This window comes from Carcharhinus amblyrhynchos, unplaced genomic scaffold (assembly GCF_965287045.1).
Source record: "Carcharhinus amblyrhynchos unplaced genomic scaffold, sCarAmb.v2.hapA scaffold_39, whole genome shotgun sequence".
NCBI classification, from domain to species: domain Eukaryota; kingdom Metazoa; phylum Chordata; class Chondrichthyes; order Carcharhiniformes; family Carcharhinidae; genus Carcharhinus; species Carcharhinus amblyrhynchos.
Window position 1 is genome coordinate 3,512,054 of NW_027649780.1, and position 22,671 is coordinate 3,534,724.

The window sequence follows — 22,671 nt, forward strand, 5'->3', positions numbered from 1 at the left end:
GCTTTCGGAGTGCTGCTCCTTTATTAGGTGAATGGGATTTCAGTTCACAAACTGGGCATATAAAGACACAAACTCAATTTACAAAATAATGGTTCGAATGTGAGTCTTTACAGGTAATCAAGTCTTAAAGGTACAGACAATGTGAGTAGAGAGAGGGGTAAACACAGGTTAAAGAGATGTGTTGTCTCCAGCCAGTTCAGTTAGTGAGATTTTGCAAGCCCAGGCAAGTCATGGGCGTTATAGATAGTGTGACATGAATCCAAGATCCCGGTTGAGGCCGTCCTCATGTCCCGGGACATCTTTCCTGCAGTGTATCAGGTAGACAACGTTGGCTGCATTCCAAGAGTATGTACCTGGTGGATGGTATTCTCACATGAGATAAGGCATCTGTGTCGATGATCCAGCATGTCTTGCAAGAATAATGGTAATCAGTACACTACAGAAACATTTCACCGTCAGCATCTCAAAGGGACTGTACGGTATTTCAAACTGCGCAGTCATACTGTAGTTCACAACCTTGATTGGCAGAGATAAAATTCGGACAGGATATTTTGGAATGCTATAGAGACATTGGTTTAACAATAAATAACATAGCTCATGAGGACACACATCATGTCTATGCCAGCTTATTTTCAAAGTGTTATGCAATTAGTCCCAATATTATTCCCCTTCAAGAAAACATGCATATTTCTCCTTTCAAATGATTGTTCAATTTTTTTGAAAAATCTGAGTTAACAAAAAAAATCAGAAGAGTTGCAGGAGCCTCTGCAGTATTCATGGACACTTTTAAAATTAACAAGTTTCCTTGGCTCAATAACATGATGAGTCAGGTGGGAATTCTCATATAGTTTTAGAAGAAAAACTATTCAATTATGCAGTTCATTTCACAGAATCCTACAGAGCAGAAGAAGCCCATCGAGTCTGCACTGACCAGAATCCCACCCAGATCATAATCCCATGCATTTACCCTAGCTAGTCCCCCTGACAATTTTTAATGTAGCCAGTCCACCTATACCACACATGTTTGGATTGCGGAAGGAAACCCACACAGATATGGGGAGAACATGCACACTCCACACAGACGGTGACCCAAGCCTAGAATTGAATCCGGGTCCCTCGTGCTATGAGACAGCAGTGCTAGCCACCCTGCCGCCCCTTAGTGTTGGTCTTGAAAACAGGACAGTGCTGACCCAGCAGAATGTCAGTTCTGGAATGTAAGCGGTCAGTTAACCTATTGACAGCAGCACTGCCACACCAGAAAGAGACCATTCAGGTACATTATGTGTGCAAATGGATTTATTCAGTTTCCCCTCCTATTAACACACAAGCTTTAAAAGTTCAAAGGAATTGATCAACCATGAGTCCATTCTTATTGTCAAGTCCGTGTGTGTGTGTGTATGTGTGTGGAGAGGGAGTGGATGGTAAATCATCAGTTCGTTACACCAACTAACACTCCAAGGGGTTCATCTTCAGGTGTAGACGTTTGTTCTGCTATTAATTTAACTCAGGACAGAGCTATGGTGCCTGTTGACATTAGCTGTTGTATTAGTTATTTTCATGTTATACCTTGGTGCTTCAGTCGTAATTGAATCACAAAACATGATTTTTTTTAATATATATGCAATAGCACCCTTCAATGGTAGCTGCCTTACCCAGCATTCACAGTGAATCAGAACATGATCAATCACCCCAGCAGACCTCGCGCAGGCGTACTGGCGGGTTCTCAGAGCATGCGCAGTGGGTGTTGCTGCTGCAGCGGTAGCCAGGCGGTTTTATCGGCTGCGGGTTTCCAGGGAAACGGCTTATCCTGGAGGGTAATGGAGGCGGCCGGGGCGGGTGGGGAGGCTTCATGAGCACCCAGTGGAGACAGGAAAACCCGAATAATAACTGCTCGGTCCCGCGTTCGTACCATTCGGGGCCGCGACGACAGATGCCTGAGTTGGAGGCCCCGAGTTAACGGAGGCCATCTTTACCGGGGGGGGGGGATGGGCAGCAGTGCGCACGCGCAGTACTCCATGTTGGCAGAAGGAGCAAATAGAGCCCCACAGTGCAGAAAGAGGCCATTTGGCCCATGCAGTCTGCACCGACCACCATCCCACCCAGGCCCTGCCCTCATATCCCTACATATTTGCCCGCTAATCCCACTAACCTACGCATCTCAGGATGCAAAGGGGCAATTTTAGCATGGCCAGTCAACCTAACCGGCACATCTTTGGACTGTGGGAGGAAACCGGAGCACCCGGAGGTAACCCACGTGGAGAGTGTGCAAACTCCGCACAGACAGTGACCCGAGCCAGGAACCGAACCCGGGTCCCTGGAACGGTGAAGCTGATAGTAGTCATGATGTGGGAATGCCGGCGTTGGACTGGCGTAAACACAGTAAAAAGTCTGACAACACCAGGTTTTAGTCCAACCGATTTATTTGATAATACTCACAAGCTTTCGAGGGGACTGCAGAGGCAGTCCCCTCGAAAGCTTGTGAGTATTATCAAATAAATCGGTTGGACTAAAACCTGGTGTTGTCAGACTTTTTGCTGTGAAGCAGCAGTGCTGACCACTGTGCCGTCCCAAATGTTGTGGATTTCTATGCTGGACTGACAGTGATGGGTTTTGGAAGCTCCTTTTACAGGGAGTTAGAAGGGGAGGATTTACACACAAAAAATTCAACCCAAGAGAAATGTTTCTCGCTTAATTTATATTCTTGACTGACAGTGATGATTTTTTTTTACAGGAAATTTGATGACAAAATTTGAAGGGAAACTCAAGCCAAACACCAGATCAAAATTTGACATAGTCACTCTGTTCATCAGAAACTGAATGTAAGTGTATCTGTAAAAAAAACGATTCAAACATCCGTGTGACTGGAAATAGGGAACAATAATGTCATGGAAGGATTTGAAAAAAAACAGGATGCAATTTTTTAAAATGAGTTGTTCAACTGGGAGCCTGTGTGGGTCAGTGTTTTAAAGTTTATTTATTAGTATCACTATTAGGCTTAGCTTACATTAACACTGCAATGAAGTTGCTGTGAAATTCCCCTAGTTGCCACACTCTGGCGCTTGTTCAAGTCAATGCACCTAACCAGTATGCCTTTCTGACTGGGAGGAAACCCATGGGGAGAACGTGCAGACTCCACACACACACACACACACACACACACACACAGTCACCCAAGCCATGAATTGAACCCAGGTCCCTGGCACGGTGAGGCAGCAGTGCTAACCACTGCAGCCCCATGGTAAGGACATGATGATGGGTGAGGGTGTGGGACTTGGTGCAGAGAGGACACGGATTTATATACACCAAAGTTTTTCATGGATTAGATGAGGGATGCTGACAGTCAAGTCTAAAGAAAATAAAAGAATGAATGAAAGTTGTAGAAACATCAGCTGACATAGGGATTTAGCGAAACTCAAGTTGGTAACGAACAGATGAAACTGTCCGGTCAAGTCGGGAGGGAATGCATGAAATTTCCAGAAACAATACCTAAGACAGGGCCAGGGTGAGCCATGATAGTGGGATATGTTAGTTACAGGAGTGGCAGAATGTAACTTTGATTTCTCATCTCACATCTGTCTGTGACCAAAAACATGTTTTTGATTTGATTCATCCTTTATAAGCAGTGGCATACTACTCAATACTTCAAGGCTTACTCCTGCTCGTAATTCGTATATCCATATGTATGTTCACTAATGTCCTTTAGGGAAGGAAACAGGCAAGATGGCTGTTGAGGGATTTGGGCTAAACACAGGCAATTGGGACTAGCTTAGGGATTTAAAAAAGGGGCAGCATGAACAAGTTGGGCCGAAGGGCCTGTTTCCATGCTGTAAACTCTGTGACTCTAAGTGAGAATTAACTTCAGTTTACTCATAGACATTCCAAATGTGGTAACTCAATGTTGCGCCATTAAATTTGATTTAATATTGTCATACAGAAGTTTATTTATTAGTCAGAATTAGGCTTACACTCATCCTGCGATCAAGGTACTGTGAAAATCCCCTCATTGCCACACTCTGGCACCTGTTCAGAGGGAAAATTGAGGGAGAATTTTAGCATGGCTAGTTAACCTCACATTCGCATCTTTGGAGCGTGGGAGAAAACCAGAGCACCTGGAAGAAACCCATGCAGACACAGGGAGAACATGCAAACTTCACGCAGACAATGACCCAAGCTGGGAATTGAATCCCGGTCCCTAGTGTTGTGAGGCAGCAGCGCTAACCATGTATTAGTATGAAGTGAAAAGTATTGTTTCTTGCACGCCATACAGATAAAGCATACCGTAGGTAGAGAAAGAAAGGAGAGAGTGTGGAATGTTGTGTTCCAGTCATAGCTAGGTTATAGAGAAGGATAAACTTAATGTAAAGTAGGTCCATTCAAAAGTTTGTTGGCAGTAGGGAAGAAGCTGTTCTATAGTTGATTGGATCAGGACCTCAGACTTTTGTATCTTTTTCCTGGTGGAAGAAGTTCGAAGAGAGAATGCCTGGGGTGTGTGGGGTTATTAATTATACTGGCTGCTTTTCTGAGGTTGTGGTACATGTAGACAGAGTCTGGTGGGTGGGAGGCTGGTTTGCATGATGACTAGGCTTTGGTCATGACCCAGTGTAGTTTCTTGCATTCTTAGAGTAGGAGCCATGCCAAACTGTGATACAACTGGTGCATCTAAAGAAGTTGGTGAAAGTCGTAACGGACATACCAAATTTCCTTAGCCTTCTGAGAAAGTAGAGGTGTTGGTGGGCTTTCTTAATTGTAGCGTTGGTATGGAGAGACCAGGACAGGTTGTCGGTATCTGGTTACCTAGAAACTCGAAGTTCTTGACCATTTCCACTTCACCTTTATTGATGTAGACAGGGGCACGTCCCCCACTATGCTTCCTGAAGTCGATGACAATCTCCTTCATTTTGTTGACATCGCGGGAGAGATTATTGTTGCCGCACCAGTTCACCAGATTCTCTATCTCGTTCCTGTACTCTGTCTCATCATTGTTTGAGAAATGACCCACTACGGTGTTGGGTCAGCAAATGTGAAAATCAAGTTGGAGAGGAATTTGGCCACACAGTCATAGGTGTATAAGGACTGTAGTAATGGGTTGAGGACACAGCCTTGTTGGGCACCAGTGTTGAGGGTGATTGTGGAGGAGGTGTTGTTGCCTATTCTCACTGATTGTTGTCTGTGTGTTAGGAAATCTTGGATCCAGAGTTCAAGAGATGAGCTAAGCCCCAGGCCACGGAATTTGGAGACGCATATCATAGGAATAATGATATTGAAGGCTGAGCTGTAGTCAATAAATAGGAGTCTGAAATAGGTGCTTTGTTATCCAGGTGGTTGCAGGGTTGAGTGAAGGGCCAGGGAGATGGTGTCTGCTGTGGACCTGTTACCACAGTAGTGAACTGTAGTGAATCCAGGCAGTCTGGGAGGCCAGACTGATTTGTGCCATGACTAACCTTTCAAAGCACTTCATAACGATGGATGCATTCATACATAAAAGGTGGACAGAGAAAGGAAAGATTTACAGTGCCGAGGTCACTGAGAACAATTGTGTTTCACGTGATCCAGAATCAAAACGTGGCTTGTGGGAGAATGAGGTGTGAGTTTCTTTGTGTCTCTCAGATTGTTCTATTTGTTCAGGGGTCAGAGACACAGCTTAGATTCAGTACATGTTTCCAAAGAAGTATGCAGTGTGAGGTCTCATTCTTGGACATGGCACAAGTGTGTGGTTGAAAAGGTATCTAAAGGTGAGACCCAGGGTAATGTTCTGGGGACTGAGATTTAAATCCTGCCACGGCAGGTAAGAACAAAGAACAACCCAGCACGGGAAACAGGCCCTTCGGCCCAACAAGCCCGCGCCGCCGCATCACCCTACACCTATTTTACCCTGCGTGTCTACGAATAGAACCCCTGACTTAGCCAGATTCAGGGGAGAATAGTGTCAATTTGGTAAAACCAATCAGCCTAAGAGCACATCTTCGGGGTGTGGGAGGAAACCGGAGCGCCCGGAGGAAACCCACGCATCCACAGGGAGAATGCACAAACTCCCACAGACACAGGCCCAAATCCATGTATCTGCACAGCTAGCAGTGCTAGTCACCGAGCTGTTGCGGCGCCCGTCTACCGGTCCAGGATCAAGCACACACACCGACACGAAGTACTAGGCCACTCCTGGAACCTCCAAGAGTAGCCCACGCACGACCCACCGTGTGCATGCCCCTCGTTTGACAACGAGGTGGACCTCCACCTGCGGAATAAAAGACAAAAACGTTAATCACAAGCCTGCCTTTCCGGTGTCTCCCGAGGTTCTAACCCTTATTTAATAACCCCTACCATAACCCTCCATCCTCGTTTCACTCATGTGCCTATCTAACTGAACCTTAAACGAGTCCAATGTTCCCACCTCCACCACCCTACTCGGTAGCGCGTTCCATACCCCCACAACTCTCTGTGTAAAGAACCTTCCTCTCATATCCAAATTATATCTCTCCCCCCTCACCCTTAAATCATGTCCTCTTGTATTTGTAACCAATCTAGGGAGCAGTCTCTCACTATTGACTCTGTCTATTCCCTTCAGTATCTTATATACCTCTATCATGTCCCCCCTCAATCTCCGTCTTTCCAAGGAGAACAGTCCCAGTTTCTCCAACCTTTCCTCGTAACCCAGCCCCTTCATGCCAGGCAACATCCTGGTAAACCTCCTCTGCACCCTTTCCAGAGCCTCCACGTCCTTCCGGTAGTAAGGTGACCAGAACTGGACACAGTACTCCAAATGCGGTCTAACCAACGTTCTATACAACTGAAGCATTAGACAGCAGCTTTTAAACTCTATACCCCTTCCTATAAAGGCTAGCATTCCATAAGCCTTCCTGACAACATTCTCCACTTGTGTCGCAACCTTCATGGATTTGTGAACCTGCACTCCCAGGTCCCTCTGTGTTTCTATACTCCTAATTTGTCTACCTTTAATCACATAACTCCTCTCTACATTATTCCTTCCAAAATGCATCACCTCGCATTTGTCAGGATTAAATTCCATCTGCCACCTATCTGCCCAATGCACCAACCTATCTATATCCTGTTGTATCACCTCACAATCCACTTCGGTACCCGCCAACCCTGCCATCTTGGTGTCATCAGCAAACTTGCTGATCACACCACCTACGCTCTCTTCCAAGTCATTTATGTAGACTACAAAGAGGAGAGGTCCCAGTACTGAGCCCTGCGGCACACCACTGGTCACTGGCCTCCAGCCGGACAAAGTCCCCTCCACAACTACCCTCTGTCTCCTATTACCCAGCCAGTTCTCAATCCACCTAGCTACCTGACCTCGTATCCCATGCGCCTTAACCTTTTCTACCAGCCTACCATGAGGGACTTTGTCAAACGCCTTACTGAAATCCATATAGATGACATCAACAGCTCTCCCATCGTCAACCGTTTTTGTCACCTCCTCAAAGAATTCCACCAGATTCGTAAGGCAAGACCTCCCTCTAACAAAGCCATGTTGCGTATCCCCAATCAGACCGCAACGCTCCAAATGCTCATACATCCTACCCCTAAGTACTTTTTCCATTAATTTCCCTACCACCGATGTCAAACTCACCAGCCTATAATTTCCAGGGTTATCCCTGTTACCTTGTTTGAACAGCGGTACCACATTTGCTACCTTCCAGTCTTCTGGGACCTCACCTGTGTCCAAAGAAGAGACAAAGATTTGCGCCAGAGGCCCAGCAATTTCATCTTTCACCTCCCTAAGCAGCCTGGGATAAATACCATCAGGCCCCGGAGCTTTATCCGTCCTTACGCTACCTAAAAGCCCTAGCACTTCCTCCCTCGTAATAGATATTTCCTGCAGCTGATCCTCAGCTCCCTCTAACAGACCGCACGATTCCAAACCCCTCTCCTTCGTGAATACCGACGCAAAGTATTCATTCAGGAGCTCCCCCATTCCCTCCGACTCAATACATATCTCCCCACTTTTGTCCCTAAGAGGACCAATTTTCCCTCTAAATACTCTCTTGCTCCTAATATAGGAATAAAATGCCTTCGGATTTTCCTTAATCCTACCAGCCAAAGCCATTTCATGCCCTCTCTTCACCCTTCTAATTCCCCTTTTTAGCTCCCTCCTACTCTCTCTATATTCCTCCAGTGCACTCTCCGTACCCAGTCGTTTCGACCTAACATACGCCTCCCTCTTCTTCCTGACCAAGTCTTCAATACCCCCTGTAATCCACGGCTCTCTAATCCTACCTTTCCCATCCTTCCGCTTAACCGGAACATACCTCCCCTGCAGCCATTTCATTTTGCCCTTAAAAGCCTCCCACTTGCCAACCGTGGACTTGCCAGCTAACAGTCCCTCCCAATCAGTGTCCTGCAGCTCCCTCCTAATCCTGCCATAGTTCGCCTTTCCCCAGTTCAGCACACTCCCGTTCGGCCGGCACTCGTCCCTTTCCATTTTTATCCTAAAGTAGACGGACTTGTGGTCACTATTAGCCACATGTTCGCCTACCTCTACCTCTCCCACCTGCCCCGGCTCATTACCAAACACTAAATCCAGTATAGCCCCTCCCCTGGTCGGACTAGTTACATACTGCTCTAGAGACCCTTCCAAAACACATTTCACAAACTCCTCTCCCTCCGTACCCCCAGCTCTAGGCCCCCTCCAATTCACTCCAGGAAGATTAAAGTCACCCACTACAACCACCCTATTCTTCCTGCACCTATCCAAAATGCCCCTGCAAATGCCTTCCTCCACTGACCTCAGGCTGTTGGGTGGCCTATAATACACCCCTAGCAACGTAATCTCTCCCTTTTTATTCCTCAACTCCACCCACAGTGACTCAATCCCTATCTCTTCTATATTGTCCTCCCTCTGCACCACTGTGATGCTTTCCTTGACTAACAGTGCCACCCCTCCACCTCTCTTCAGCCCTCCTCTGTCACACCTAAAACACTTGTACCCAGGAACATTCAGCTGCCAGTCCTGCCCTTCCCTTAACCATGTCTCTGTTACAGCCACCACATCTAACTGCCTCACAAACATCAAGGCCCTAAGCTCATCCGTTTTCCCTTCCACACTCCTAGCATTGAAACAGACACAGTTCAACCCACAAGTGTCCCTCGGAACCTCCTTCTCCCTGATACTTTTCCTTTCACCTGACTCTCTCCCAGCCACCTCCCCACCCCCCCTCCATATTAGTTTAAACCCTTCATAAACTCCCCAGCTAACCTCCCCGCTAAGACATTAGTTCCCCTCCCGTTCAAATTCTCCCCACCCCTCCTGTACAATTGCCCTTCTCTCCTAAACACCTCCCAGTGATCCACAAAAGTAAACCCCTCTACCCTACACCAATCCCTCAACCATGCATTCAGATGCATGATCTCGTCATTCTTTGCCCTGCTGGTACTGGGCAACAACCCAGAGAGTGCCACCCTGGAGGTCCTACTCTTTAGTTTGGCCCCCAACTCCCTAAATTGCCTACGGACCTCTACCCTACTCCCTCCCCTACATGTACTATGACCTCAGCCTGTGCCCCCTCCCCTTTCAAAATTCCCTCTACCCTGTCCGTTACATCCTTGACCCCTGCTCCAGGAAGGCAGACCACCATCCTGGAGTCACGCCTCTGTCCACAGAACCTCCTATCGATACCTCTGACCCTCCCGTCCCCTACCACTATCACCTTGCCAGCCCCCTTCTGTCCCTCTAAGTCAGTCACCTCCTCCTGCCTATCTTTCTGTGCCCCTGTCGACGAACCATGGGGGGCCTCTGGGGAGGCCAGGGGACCCTGACTGCTCTTCTTCTTCCTCTTTCCCCTCCTAACAGTCGTCCATCCTCCCTTCTCTTCAGCCCTTGAGACCTCCTCCTGCTCATGGTTCCCAGCCATTATCTCCCCGTTCTCCCTGACTAGAAACGCATCTTCCAGCCGCCCCTCGAGTTGCCTGACCCGGGCCCTCAAGCGCTGCAGTTCTAAACATTTACTGCAGATGTGGACCTTGGGGACACGTGACACCACCAGGAACTCCCACATGTGGCACCTGACGCAACTTACATTCCTCCCTATATTCCCTACCGTGTCCCAACCTCCTGTAAGTGCCCAAAGGTAGAAATCTGTCACTCACCTTCTCTAAGCCTACTCTCGCCTAAGCCCAGCGAGCCAAAGCCCTTCTCACTCAGTTCCCACTCACTCCGCTGCCCGCTCCCGACGCTGCCCGCTCTATGCTGCTACCCCTTTTTTATACCCCCCCCGCTCCCCCTTAACGACTATCCCCTGGCCTAACTTCCGGTACGGAAGTAAACTACACTCTAACAAGCCCCGAGAACCGGAAGTACAGAAAAAAAGCGGTTTTTTACTTTAAATCAGTCACTCACCACAGCCACAGCCACCAGGTTCAATGCTCCGGAGAACAATGAGGTAGTGGAATTTACATTTCTAAATGGTGGAGGTTGAGGATTTGGGAGTTCCTGTCTGGTTGTAGATGAATCCATTCCTTCACCTCTTCGCCTCCCTCTTAATCCTGCCCATCCGCTGCCTTTTCACATTGAAGCTCTGGTCTTACATAGGTTCAGATTGGGTCAAATATTCTGTTTCCTGAAGGACATTTGTGAATCACTTGGGTTTTTAAGACAATCCGTCAGTTTTCTTGGTCTCTTTTTTCCCTCGGGCTGGCCCCGCAAATTACCGGATTCATTCAACTCATATTCACAACCTGCCTTTGTGCTTTTGTGGGTTCTCTCTCTCACTCCCTTTTTTTCTTTTTTAAATCAATTTCACAGCATATTCAAAGGTGAGGATTTGCAGTCAGAAAACTGAAACCAAACATCACATCGAGGTCTGACAGATTCGTCCAATTTATCATAAAATGCATATTAGTGGATTTTGAACATGGAAGGAAAAAGCACCGCTCACAGTGGGGAGAAACTGCACACCTGTTCCGTGTGTGGACGAGGATTCAGCCGTTTATCTGGCCTGTCAAAACATAAATGCAGTAACAATGGAGAGAAATTGTGGAAATGTGAGTATTGTGGCAAGGGATTCAGTTCCCCGTCAGAGCTGGAAATTCATCGACGGTGTCACACTGGGGAGAGACCGTTCACCTGCTCCGAGTGTGGGAAAGGATTCACTCAGTTATCCCACCTGGTGAGACACCAGCGAATTCACACCGGAGAGAGACCATTCACCTGCTCTGTGTGCAAGGCGGGATTCACTCAGTCAGCCCACCTGGTGTCACACCAGCGAGTTCACACCGGGGAGAGACCATTCACCTGCTCCGAGTGCAAGATGGGATTCACTCAGTCAACACACCTGGTGACACACCAGCGAGTCCACACCGGGGAGAGGCCATTCACCTGCTCCGAGTGTGGGAAGAAATTCAGCCGGTCGTTTCACCTTCTGATTCACCAGCGAATTCACTCTGGAGAGAGACCATTCACCTGCTCGGAGTGTGAGAAGGCGTTCATTACATCAACAGAACTGCTCACACACCAGCGAGTTCACACTGAGGATAACCCGTTCACCTGCTCCAAATGTGGGAAGGAATTCGCTAACTCTTCTAACCTGATCTGCCATCAACGAATTCACACTGACGAGAGACCTTTCAAATGCCCAGACTGCGGAAAGTGCTTTAAAAGTTTTGGGAACTTGATGACCCATCAACGGGTTCACGCTCGAGTCCGTTCAAACGCTTTCACTGTGGGACTGAGTTCAGACAGTCATCTACTCTCACTGTACAGCAGTGAGTTCACGCTGGGGAGAAACCATTCACCTGCTCCTGATGTGGGAAAGGATTCAATCAGTCATTCAACGTGCTGACAAACCAAGAAGTTCACAAGTAACTATTGTGATTGGATCTTGCTGTTAATCACATCCAGAACTGAACTATGTTTATTGGGGTATGATGTTAACAATATCCAGTACAGTTTTAGGTGTTAATATCCTGGGTAACAATTTTTAAAAATCCAACTTCAATTTTTGAATGACTGCATTTTATTTGGAGGCTGGGATTAGCCCCATTTCGAGGGAAGTAAGGAGTAGACCATAAGCCACAGGAGCAGCATTAAGCCATTCAGCCTTCATTATAATAATGATTTAATAGTGATTTTCGCGAGTCAGGAAATGTGCTATATTAATGCAAATTTGTCTTTAATTATTTTCAATCCCAGTCCTCTGGTTACTGACCTGTGTCTTTGGAACAGTTTCTCCCTATCTGCTCTGTCAAACCGCCCATCCCCACCCCTATAATCTTGAACAACTCCGTGAAATCTCCATTTAAACTTCTGTGTTCGAAAGGGAATAAGCCCGGTCTCTATAATCTCTCCACAAAACTAAATTTCCTCATCGCTGGACGTGATACAAGGTGGATGATTGAGAGAAGGTTTTGGAAAATATTATCAGTTTGGGGGAGAGGAAGTTGAGAAGGAACCAAATCAGGAAAAAAAAGTCTCCAGCTTTGTGAATCTTTAGAAACTCTGGGAGTGAGAGGAGAACGAAGGGTGAACTGCCTGACTGAGCCGAGACAGTCTGTGCTTTAAGATGCTGGAACATTGACTGATGTTAATCTCTGACCTCCTCCCTCTCCGTGTTCCAGGGCTGCGCACACACTTTTCAGATGATGCAGTGATTTACTTGTACGTCTGGCAATTTCACATTGAGCATTCACTGTAAACAAAGTTCTACATGGAGAAGACTGAATCCCAATTGGGTGACTGCTTTGTGGAACAGCACTACATTTCTGCAAGTTTAATCCCGAGCCTCCAGCCATTTTCCAGTATAATTCTACGCCTCATTTACACTTTCGCCTCTCTGTCCTCGGCCTTCTGCTCTCTCCCAGTGGAACTCAACAGAAGTTTGAGAAACAGCTGCTCATCTTTGATCAGACACTTTAAAACCTTCCAGGCTCAACATTCATTTCAACAATTTCCAGTCAGAGACACGATTCTCTTTTCTTCAAACAACAGGAGCTGGTAAAGGTTTGATTTGGCCAATCCTTCAAGTGAGAATAAACTTTAGTTTACTCATAGACACTCCAAATGTGATAACTAAATGTTGCGCCGTTTGATTTATTATTGTCACATGTATTAGTGTACAATGAAAAGTATTATTTCTTGTGCGCTATACAGACAAAGCATACCATTTATAGATAAGGAAAGGAGAGGTGCAGAATGTAGCGTTACTCTGCTGTTCTGGCATGGCGATTAGTGTTGCTGCTTCACAGTGCAGGGGTTCTGGGTTCAATTCCCGGCTTGGATCACAGTCCCATGTCTGTGTGAGTTTCCTCTGGGTGCTCCGGTTTCCCCTCACAGTCTGAAAGACGTGCTGGCTCGGTGCATTGGCCGTGCTAAATTCTCCCTCAGTGTACCCAAACAGGCGCCGGAGTGTGGCGACTGGGGGATTTTCACAGTAACTTCATTGCAGTGTTAATGTTAGTGTCGCAATCCCTCAATGTCAGACTGGAGTGTCAGCTGAGATAATGTGCTCAGCTTGATGAGTATTTCCTGTTGTTGTTGATGTGGATCATTCAGAAACAATGGACTCTGATGATGTCATCCAGTCCTGCTGTGATGATGTCATAGAGACTATTACATCACAGCGGAGACTTAGTGCTGAAAACAGTTTTGATCCAGATGGCAGCAAGTCCATTACTGGGAGATCAGCAAATGAGAATTACTGGGAATGAAAGTGATCATGAATATGAATGTCAGGAGTATTGTTGTAAAGTGTATTAACAGATATGTTGGTGCAGTGGTAGTGTCACTGGACTAGTAATCCAGAGGCTCAAGCTTTACAACTGAGGACATGAGTTCAAGTCTCACAAGGGCACATGGTGGAATTTAAATTCAATTAGTAAAGTAGGCGGCACGGTAGCACAGTGGTTAGCACTGCTGCTTCACGGCTCCAGGGTCCTGGGTTTGATTCCCGGCTCGGGTCACCGTCTGTGTGGAGTTTGCACGCTCTCCTCGTGTCTGCATGGGTTTCCTCCGGGCAAGCACTCTGGTTTCCTCCCGCAGTCCAAAGATGTGTGGGTTAGGTTGATTGGTCATGCTAAAAAAAAATGCCCTTAGTGTCCAGAGATGCGTAGGTTAGAGGGATTAGTGGGTATAATACGTAGGGATATGGGGGTAGGGCCTGGGTGGGATTGTGTTTGGTGCAGACATGACGGGCCAGAGGGCCTGTTTCTGCACTGTAGAGTTTTATGGTTCTAAGTCAGGAATCGGAAGTCATTCATGAAACTGATCTAAAAACCCATGTGGTACACTTTGTTCTTCAGGGAAGGAAATCTGCCATCCTTGCTGGTCTGACTGACTTGTGACTCCAGAATGTGATTGGCTTTTAACTGCCCTCTGAAATGGCCAGGCAGGACATTAAGTTCAATTAGGGACGGCAAACAAATGCTGGCCTTGCCAGCGATGCCCACATTCCACATTTTGAAAAAAGATGAACAATGTCTGTGGTACCTGCCGGGTGTGGTGCAACACATATCTTCAGACTCTGGAGCAGCAATGAATGAGGCCAGGATGACAGGGTCGAAACAACATTATATTATTTGTGCTTGTAACCTGTCTTAGAATTCTCTTCATCAACTGGGTCATCAATGTGAGGGGAAACATATACATGGGACTTAATAGGATTGGGGGTTATAGGTAAGCCTAGTAGGTAGGGATATGATCGGTGCAACTTGTGGGTCAAAGGGCCTGTTTGTGCTGTAGTTTTTCTATGTTCTGTGAAGTAGCATTTTCTGAAATTTCAGAACCAAGAGACTCTGATTACCCAAGGATGAGGTTCTGTAATTTACACTATCTCCCACCAGGGATCATCACACTGACTGACAAGAGGCAGCTCAGTTTTAGTGTCTGTCTTTGCTGCTGTTCCAGATGTTGTTCAATATAGATTCAAGGTTCAGAGAATGGGGTGGAAATGCGTAATCAAAATTGCTCACAGATACTGGAGGATAATGGTTACTTGAATAAAGACGCTGTTGTTTTATCTCCAGTATTAGTTTGGGCTGTGTACTCCATATGATAGGATTGGAATTGTCTGTATGCCCATGTCTTGTGTGAGAAAGTGTGTTTTGATCTTCCTGTTTGGGTATTTGTGTGTGCTGCTTCTTCTCAGATGGTTCCGCTCAAAAGTCCGTCTCCAAACAGATGACATCAGTTCTCTGGAGAATCCCACTGAGTGATTTGAATAGAAGCATTCAGAGACGTTTACACAACCAGATCCCATCTTTCCTGAAACGACACTGAAGTGTTTGCTGCTTTCCAGATCCCTTCCTTTCCACTCACTTTTCAATTATATCACTTCTCATTATTCTGAATTGCGGAGAGTACAGACTAATCCCATTGAATGTCCTCCAAGGACAACCGCCTCATCTTGGGAATCAATCCACTGAAACTTAGTTGCACATGGACAGTGAGCGAATAGAGAGAACAAAAACCAAAAAGGGGAAAGAGATAGAGAGACAAACAGAGACTGTTAGAGTGAAAGAGACTGAGCCAGATTTACAGTCATAGTCATACAGTGCAGAAAACACCCTTCGACCCATCAAGTCTGCACCAGCAATAGCTACCATGAAACCCCACGCTCATCCCATTTTCCAGCACTTGTTCCATGTCCTTATATGAATGTTATAATATTTCAAGTGCTCATCCTAATAATCTGTAAAAGTTGTAAATTTTCCAGCCTCCACTACCTTCCTAGGCAGTTTATTTCAGATTCCCACCACCCTCTGTGGTTTCTTTTCTCAACTCCCCTCTGAATCTCTTGCCCGGCACCCTAAAACTACATCCTCTCATGACTGACCCCTCAACCAAGGATTCTACTCACCTGGTCCATATCCTCCATAATCTTATACACCACAATCATGTCCCCCTCAGCCTTCTCTGCTCTAAACACTCCAAATCTATCCAGTCTCCTTATAGATCAAATGTTCCATCCCGGGCAACATGTTGGTGAACCTCCTCTGAACCCCCTCTAATGAAATCAGATCCTTCCTATAGTGAGGTGACCAGAACTACATACAGTACTCCACCTCTGGCCTAACCAATATTTGGTACAGCTCCAACATTATCTCCTTGTTCTTATACTGTATGTCAAGACTGATAAAAGCAAGTGTCTCATACACCGCCTTATCTATTCTATTCACCTGCTCTGCTACCCTTAAGTGAATAAGTACCCCAAGATCCATCTTGGGGTACTTGCGCACCTGCGCAAGGATATTTTGGCCCTGGAGGGAGTGCAGAGGAGGTTTACTAGGCTGATACCGGAGTTGAGGGGATTGAGCTATGAGGAGAGGCTGAATAAACTAGGCTTGTACTCGTTAGAGTTTAGAAGAATGAGGGGAGATCTCATTGAGACGTATAAGATGATGAATGGGATGGATAGGATAGAGGTGGAGAGACTCTTCCCGCTCAAAAAAGACAGTAGGACTAGGGGGCACAGCCTCAAGATAAAGGGGAGGCGGTTTAGAACGGAGTTGAGGAGGAACTTCTTCACTCAAAGGGTGGTGAATCTCTGGAATTCTCTGCCCGTTGAAGTGGTGGAGGCTGCCTCGCTAAATATTTTTAAGAAGCGGGTTGATGGGTTCTTGATAAGAGAGGGGATTAAGGGTTATGGGGAGAGGGCGGGAAAGTGGAACTGAGCTACAACAGATCAGCCATGATCTTATTGAATGGCGGGGCAGGCTCGAAGGGCTAGATGGCCTACTCCTGCTCCTATTTCTTATGTTCTTATGTTCTTATCTGCTCCTCTGATTTTACCTCATGTCCTTCCTTTCATTATTTGTCTTGTCACTTCTTCCAAAGTGCATCACTTCGCACTTATCGAGGTTAAATACCACTTTTTTTTTCATCATTTGTGGGACCTGGGCGTTGCTAGCTGGCCATCCCTAGTTGCCCTTGAGAAGGTGGTGGTGAGGTACCTTCTTGAAATGCTGCAGTTCATGTGCTGTGGGTTTACCTGCAATGCGGTTAGGGAGGGAATTCCAGGATTTTGACCCAGCGACTGTGAAGGAATGATGATATATTTCAAAGTCTACCACAGTTCTGCCCATCTGACCAACCCAACTATATCTTTCTGCAACCTACAACAGAGTGGGGTAGACACTAAAAGGATCTTTGGGTCCCTGGAATACTTATCCAGTAACAATCCCACCACGCACATTGGAAGATGTATCAATTGTTTTGATAGTTTTATGTATTAACCCTGTAGCTCTGATTGTAATTGGATGACAAATTGTGTTGTGTTGAACAATATCTTTTTCCCATGGCGGTGCTCTTACTCAGCATTTGCAGTGAGAGAGAATGTGCTGTCTTGTTACAATAGCAGCCGCTTGCGCAGGCGCAGTACCTGATTCTGTGTGGAGTATGTGCAGCGCGGATTCGGACAGGACCAGGCGCAGTGTGGGTGCTGGAGCTGCAGGGAGCGGGGAAGTGGATGCAGAGGTTTCAGAAACAGCCAGTGGAAGAGGCCTGAAACCCAGAATAAAAAAACCCTGGGCCCCGAGTTTGCATCAGTTGTGGGAAGGGATAGAATAGATATTCATACATCCATTCCCCCCCGCCCTTTAACGTCCATACTTTCCCAGGTTCTGCAGGTAAAGATTGGCTTTAAGATCAGTTCTTTTATAGTCTGTTGTTCTAAATGATGTAAGAAGTCTCAACACCAGGTTAAAGTCCAACAGGCTTATTTAGTAGCAAAAGCCACTAGTTTTTGGAGTGCTGCCCCTTTGTCAGTTGAGTGGGAATTCTATTCACAAATAAGGCATATAGACACAAACTGAATTTGTGGTTTACTCCCACAGGCTGAAAGACATGCTGCTTAAGTGCATTGACCTGGTGCTGGAGTGTGGCGATTAGGGGAATTTCATAGTAACTTCACTGCAGTGTTAATGTAAGCCTTACTTGTGACAAATAAAACAAAAACTTTAGCTCTTCTTAACCCTACTTGCAGTTCAATTATTGGACTCCGTCTTTGTCCTAATTATGAGATTCACTGTCTGCTGTTATTACTTTAAATCAGCCCTTGAATTGGTTGTGATTTTTTTTCCCTCATGTTTCCACATTTCAGTAACAAAACTTTTTTTTGTTCTTCGCTCTGACAAAGGTTCAGCCAGACTCGAAACGTTGACTCGATTCTCTCTCCACAGATACTGTCAGATCTGCTGAGGTCTTCCAGCATTTTCTGTTTTTATTTCGGTGACAAATGTTGGTCTGTTTTCTCCACACCCACAGGGCTCCATCTGTTTAAAGCCACAAACAGAAAGGTCCAGTTTTCTCCTGGAGTTTGACACAAAAGCAGCTTTCACAACGATGCAGAGTTTCAGCCAATGAGGGAGATCTGGGCTCAGCTCCGCCCGTCATTCACTCCGATTGGTTCGGGGACCGGCCGGTTCTGCAGCGCCGCCCCCATTCGCTCCGATTGGTTGGAGGACCAACCACGCCCGCTCGATCCTCCAGCCCCGCCCCTCATTCACTGGTTGGAGGCCCAGCCGCTCCCGCTCGGTCCTCCAGCCGCGTCCCTCATTCCCTCTGGTTGGAGGACCAGCCGCTCCCGCACGGACCTCCAGCCCCGCCCCCTCTTCCTAATGGTCCGGAGTGCTGTCAATCAGTCCTCGGCCGCTGTGATGTGCAGCATGCGCAGTGCGGATACTGGAAGTAGTTGCTGGTTGTGATTTGCAGGGAAAGAAATTTGGAAATCGCCGGGTAAGCGCAGAGCGTTAGAGCCGGTGTGCGGGTTGGAAGACTTCACAAACATCTTATAGAGGCTCAAAACACCGAATAAGAATCTCCCGGTCCCGCGTTTGCAGAAAGCGGGCTGCGTTCGTGGTTGAAGGGTAACGGCCGCCATCTTGAAAGAAAACGGGCTGCAACAGGGCGCATGAGCGGGCGCCATCTTTATTGTGGGCAACGCGAAGTAGAGCGCATGTGCATTGTGAGCTTGGAATTCCAGATCGGCCCCGCCCCCTCCCAGGGACATGTTTATCTCCCATTCTAGGAATTTGTTCTTTATTTATTTCACAGGGCGTGAGCCTCAGTGGCGTTTATTGCATGTTGGGGAGTATTGACAGTCTAGAGATATTGAATCTAGAAGGCTGTAATGAGACTAATCGGAAGATGTGGTGTTCCTCCAGTTTGCGTTGGACAACACAGGCCAAGAACAGAGATGTGGGCATGAGAGGAAGATGCTGAGTTGAAATGGCAAGTGACCGGAAAGTGAATGCCATGCTTGTGGACTGAGCAATGGTGTCCTGCAAAGCAGTCACCCAGTCTGTGTTTAGTCTCCCCCAGCATAGAGAGGAAATGGCATCGGAATGTAGGGGACTAAATTGAAGGAGGTCCAAGTGAAATGCTGCTTCATCTGAAAAGAGCGTTAGGAGTGTTGAACAGGGAGGATGTAATGGGACAGGTATTGCACCTTCTGAATGTGTGAGCAGGTAATATGCGATGAGATGTTGAGGGCGATGGAGGAGTGGACCATGGTATCTCGAAGGGAGCGGTCACTTTGGAATGCTGACTGGGGTGGTGAACGGATGTGGTTCATGGTGGCAGCATGCTAGAGTTTGCAAAAATGGCATGATAATCCTTTGAATGTGGACATTGATGTGAAAAAGAACAACAATGGGGGTACCTTTCACCTTAATCATATTGAGAGACACAGCAGGCTTGATGGGGTGAATGGCCTGCTTTTGTTCCTATTATTATCTCTGAATCCAAGACAGGAAGCAGTTAACAGAGATCTGTCCATCAGCAGAATTGCAAAGGTGTAGAATTATGTACAATAGGGTGGAGATCGAGGGAGACTATGTGGTGTGGAGATTAGCAGATTTTGAGGATTGAGAGAGGATAGATTATTCCTTAGAAACTAGAATTGTCTGTTCAGAATTTCTATAGTAAGAAATCTCACAACACCAGGTTAAAGTCAAACAGGTTCATTTGGTAGCAAATGCCACTAGCTTTTGGAGCACTTGCTGCTCCTTCGTCAGGTGAGTGGGAGATCTTTTCACAAACAGGGCATATAAAGACACAAACTCAGTTTACAAAATAATGATTGAAATGTGAGTCTTTCCAGCTAATTAGGTCTTAAAGATACAGACAATGTAAGTGGAGACAGCAGTAAGCACAAGTTAAAGAGATGTGTACTGTCTGTATGGGCATTCAGCCTCTGATCTTTGGGTAAGTGTTCTCCAAGGCAGCCTTCATGACACACGACAGCGCAGAGTTGCTGAGCAGAGACTGATAGCCAAGTTCTGCACACATGAGGACGGCCTCAACTGGGACCTTGGGTTCATGTCACACTATCTGCAACCCCCATGACTTGCCTGGACTTGCAAAATCTCGCTGACTGTCCTGTCTGGAGACAGTACACATCTCTTTAACCTGTGTTTAATGCTCTCTCCACTCACATTGTCTGTACCTTTAAGACTTGATTAGCTGGAAAGACTCAGTCGTTACTCTGTAAATTGAATTTGTGTCTTTATATGACTTGTTTGTGAAAAGATCTTCTACTGACCTGACAAAGGAGCAGCGTTCCGAACGCTAGTGGCGTTTGCTACCAAATAAACCTGTTGGACTTTAACCTGGTGTTGTGAGACTTCTTACTGTATTTACTCCAGTCCAACGCAGGCATCTCCACATCAGAATTTCTATCCCAGATTGACTGATTTATTTTGTAAACTCTCTTTACAGGTATTACAAAGGAAAGGTTTGCAGATGCAAAACTCAAGACAAACATCTTGGCTTGAGTTACTCGATTATTCCGCAACCTTTGAGTATGGAAGTGGAAATGTTTGTCTGTGGAAAAGATGTCAAACATCGTTGTGACTGGAAAAGCACTGAGTTGCACAGCATGAAAAAACATCATACCGTTCACAGTGGAGAGAAACTGTACATGTGTTCTGTGTGTGGACGAGGCTCCAACTGATCATCCAACCTGGAGAAACAACAAGGACACCGGCACCATGGAGAAACCGTGGAAATGTGAGGCTTGTGGGAAAGGATTCCGCGCTCCCTGTGAGCTGGAAACTCATCAACGCAGTCACAGCGGAGAAAGGCCGTTTACCTGCTCCATGTGTGGGAAAGGATTCATTGATTCATCCACCCTGCATAGACACCAGAGAGTTCACACGGGGGAGAGACCGTTCACCTGCTCTGAATGTGGGAAGGGATTCAGTGATTCATCCAACCTGCTGATACACCAGCGGGTTCACACCGGGGAGAGACCATTCACCTGCTCGGAGTGTGGGAAAGGATTCACACGGGCATCTGCTTTGCGGAATCATGAGAGCTTTCACACCGGCGAGGGGCTGTTCACTTGCTTTGACTGTGGGAAGGGATTCACTCACTCATCCCTCCTGCTGACACACCAACGCATTCACACTGGGGAGAGGCCATTCAGCTGCCCTGACTGTGGGAGGGGATTCACTCAGTCATCAAGTCTGGTGAGACATCGACGCATTCACACCAGGGAAACGCCATTCACCTGCTCCGTGTGCGGGAAGGGATTCAGTCAGTCTGACAGTCTGCTGGGACAACGAGGCACCAACGCCAATGAGACGCATTTCAAATGTTCTGACTGTGGGAGTTGCTTTATACAATCTGTGATGGTGAACACTGAGGAGAGACCGTTCAGCTGCTCTCACTGCACAAAGAACTTTAGAATGTCCTACGATCTACTGAGACACCAGAGAGTTCACACCGGAGAGAAGCCATTCACCTGTTCTGACTGTGGGAAGGGGTTCGCTGATTCATCCAACCTGCAGAGACACCAGCGAGTTCACACTGGGGAGAAGCCATTCACCTGCTCTGAGTGTGGGAAGGGATTCACTCAGTCATCCCACCTGCAGACACACCAGCGAGTTCACAATGGAGAAAGACCATTCGTCTGCTCCGTGTGTGGGAAAGGATTCAATGATTTATCCAACTTACTGAGGCACCAACGATTTCATAACGCAGAGATTCATTCACCTGCTGCGTCTGGGGGCAGTGATTCACTTGTTCAGCCAAACTGCTGAGACACCAAGGCAGTTACAGCGATTAGATGCTCTGACTATGGCTGTTAATTGTATCAATTGAACAACCCCATATAAAGAGAAACTCACAAGGGATGGAGTTAGGAGCTGTAATGTTTCACTCTGCATAAATCTATTTCATGTAAAGATTGGCTCCAGATTCTTACTTCACCATAAGGCTGTCAGGATTAATAGATGGTCACAGAATACTTGCTGAATGTTGGGAACTAAAGGAAAAATAAAATTTCGTGCAGAAAATTACAATCCCAGTTAGCTTCTGTGAGGATGGCTGAAAGCGAGTGGGAAATGTCAAGGTCTGATTACCAGCTGATGTTTTCGGAGTCTGAACCATACGATAAGTGGAAGAATGAAGTGGAGATGTGGACAGGGGTTACATTTCAACCAAGGAGGAAACAAGGTCTGTCCTTGGCATTGTCACTTCCCCATTAAAGAAAGCTGAATACCTTCTTTAAACCAATAAATCTACACAATTCTTTTTACCAAAATGAACTATATTGTATATAATACTATTTGTTTTAATTCTTTTAATTCAACACTATTATTTATAACAGTGTGTGATGTGTTCAGGTTCACTTTTTACATGCCCAGCTTCTCTCACAAGGCGCAATCTGGAAGTTATTTATTTCTGTCTAGACCACAATAAACATACCACTGTCCCTT

General features: G+C 46.5%; 1 protein-coding gene across 1 annotated transcript; it reads left to right on the forward strand.

The window, feature by feature from the left end:
• Positions 1-1,745: 1,745 nt before the first annotated feature.
• On the forward strand, positions 1,746-22,470 carry LOC145363524 (uncharacterized). The gene is made up of 6 exons (XM_080218714.1): positions 1,746-1,814; positions 2,732-2,819; positions 10,763-11,791; positions 18,282-18,637; positions 18,790-18,914; positions 20,833-22,470. The coding sequence occupies exons 3-6, from the start codon at positions 10,872-10,874 to the stop codon at positions 21,991-21,993; spliced, it is 2,562 nt and encodes an 853-aa protein (XP_080074840.1). The 5' UTR covers positions 1,746-1,814; positions 2,732-2,819; positions 10,763-10,871; the 3' UTR covers positions 21,994-22,470.
• Positions 22,471-22,671: the final 201 nt, after the last annotated feature.

Bases quoted from the DNA above. Each gene is read 5' to 3' on its own strand.
- LOC145363524 (XM_080218714.1), top strand. From the start codon at position 10,872: ATGGAAGGAAAAAGCACCGCTCACAGTGGGGAGAAACTGCACACCTGT. The intron at 11,792-18,281 runs GTGCTGACAAAC...ACACAAAAGCAG, and splicing joins GATTCAATCAGTCATTCAAC to CTTTCACAACGATGCAGAGT. The intron at 18,638-18,789 runs GTAGTTGCTGGT...CCGCGTTTGCAG, and splicing joins GCGCAGTGCGGATACTGGAA to AAAGCGGGCTGCGTTCGTGG.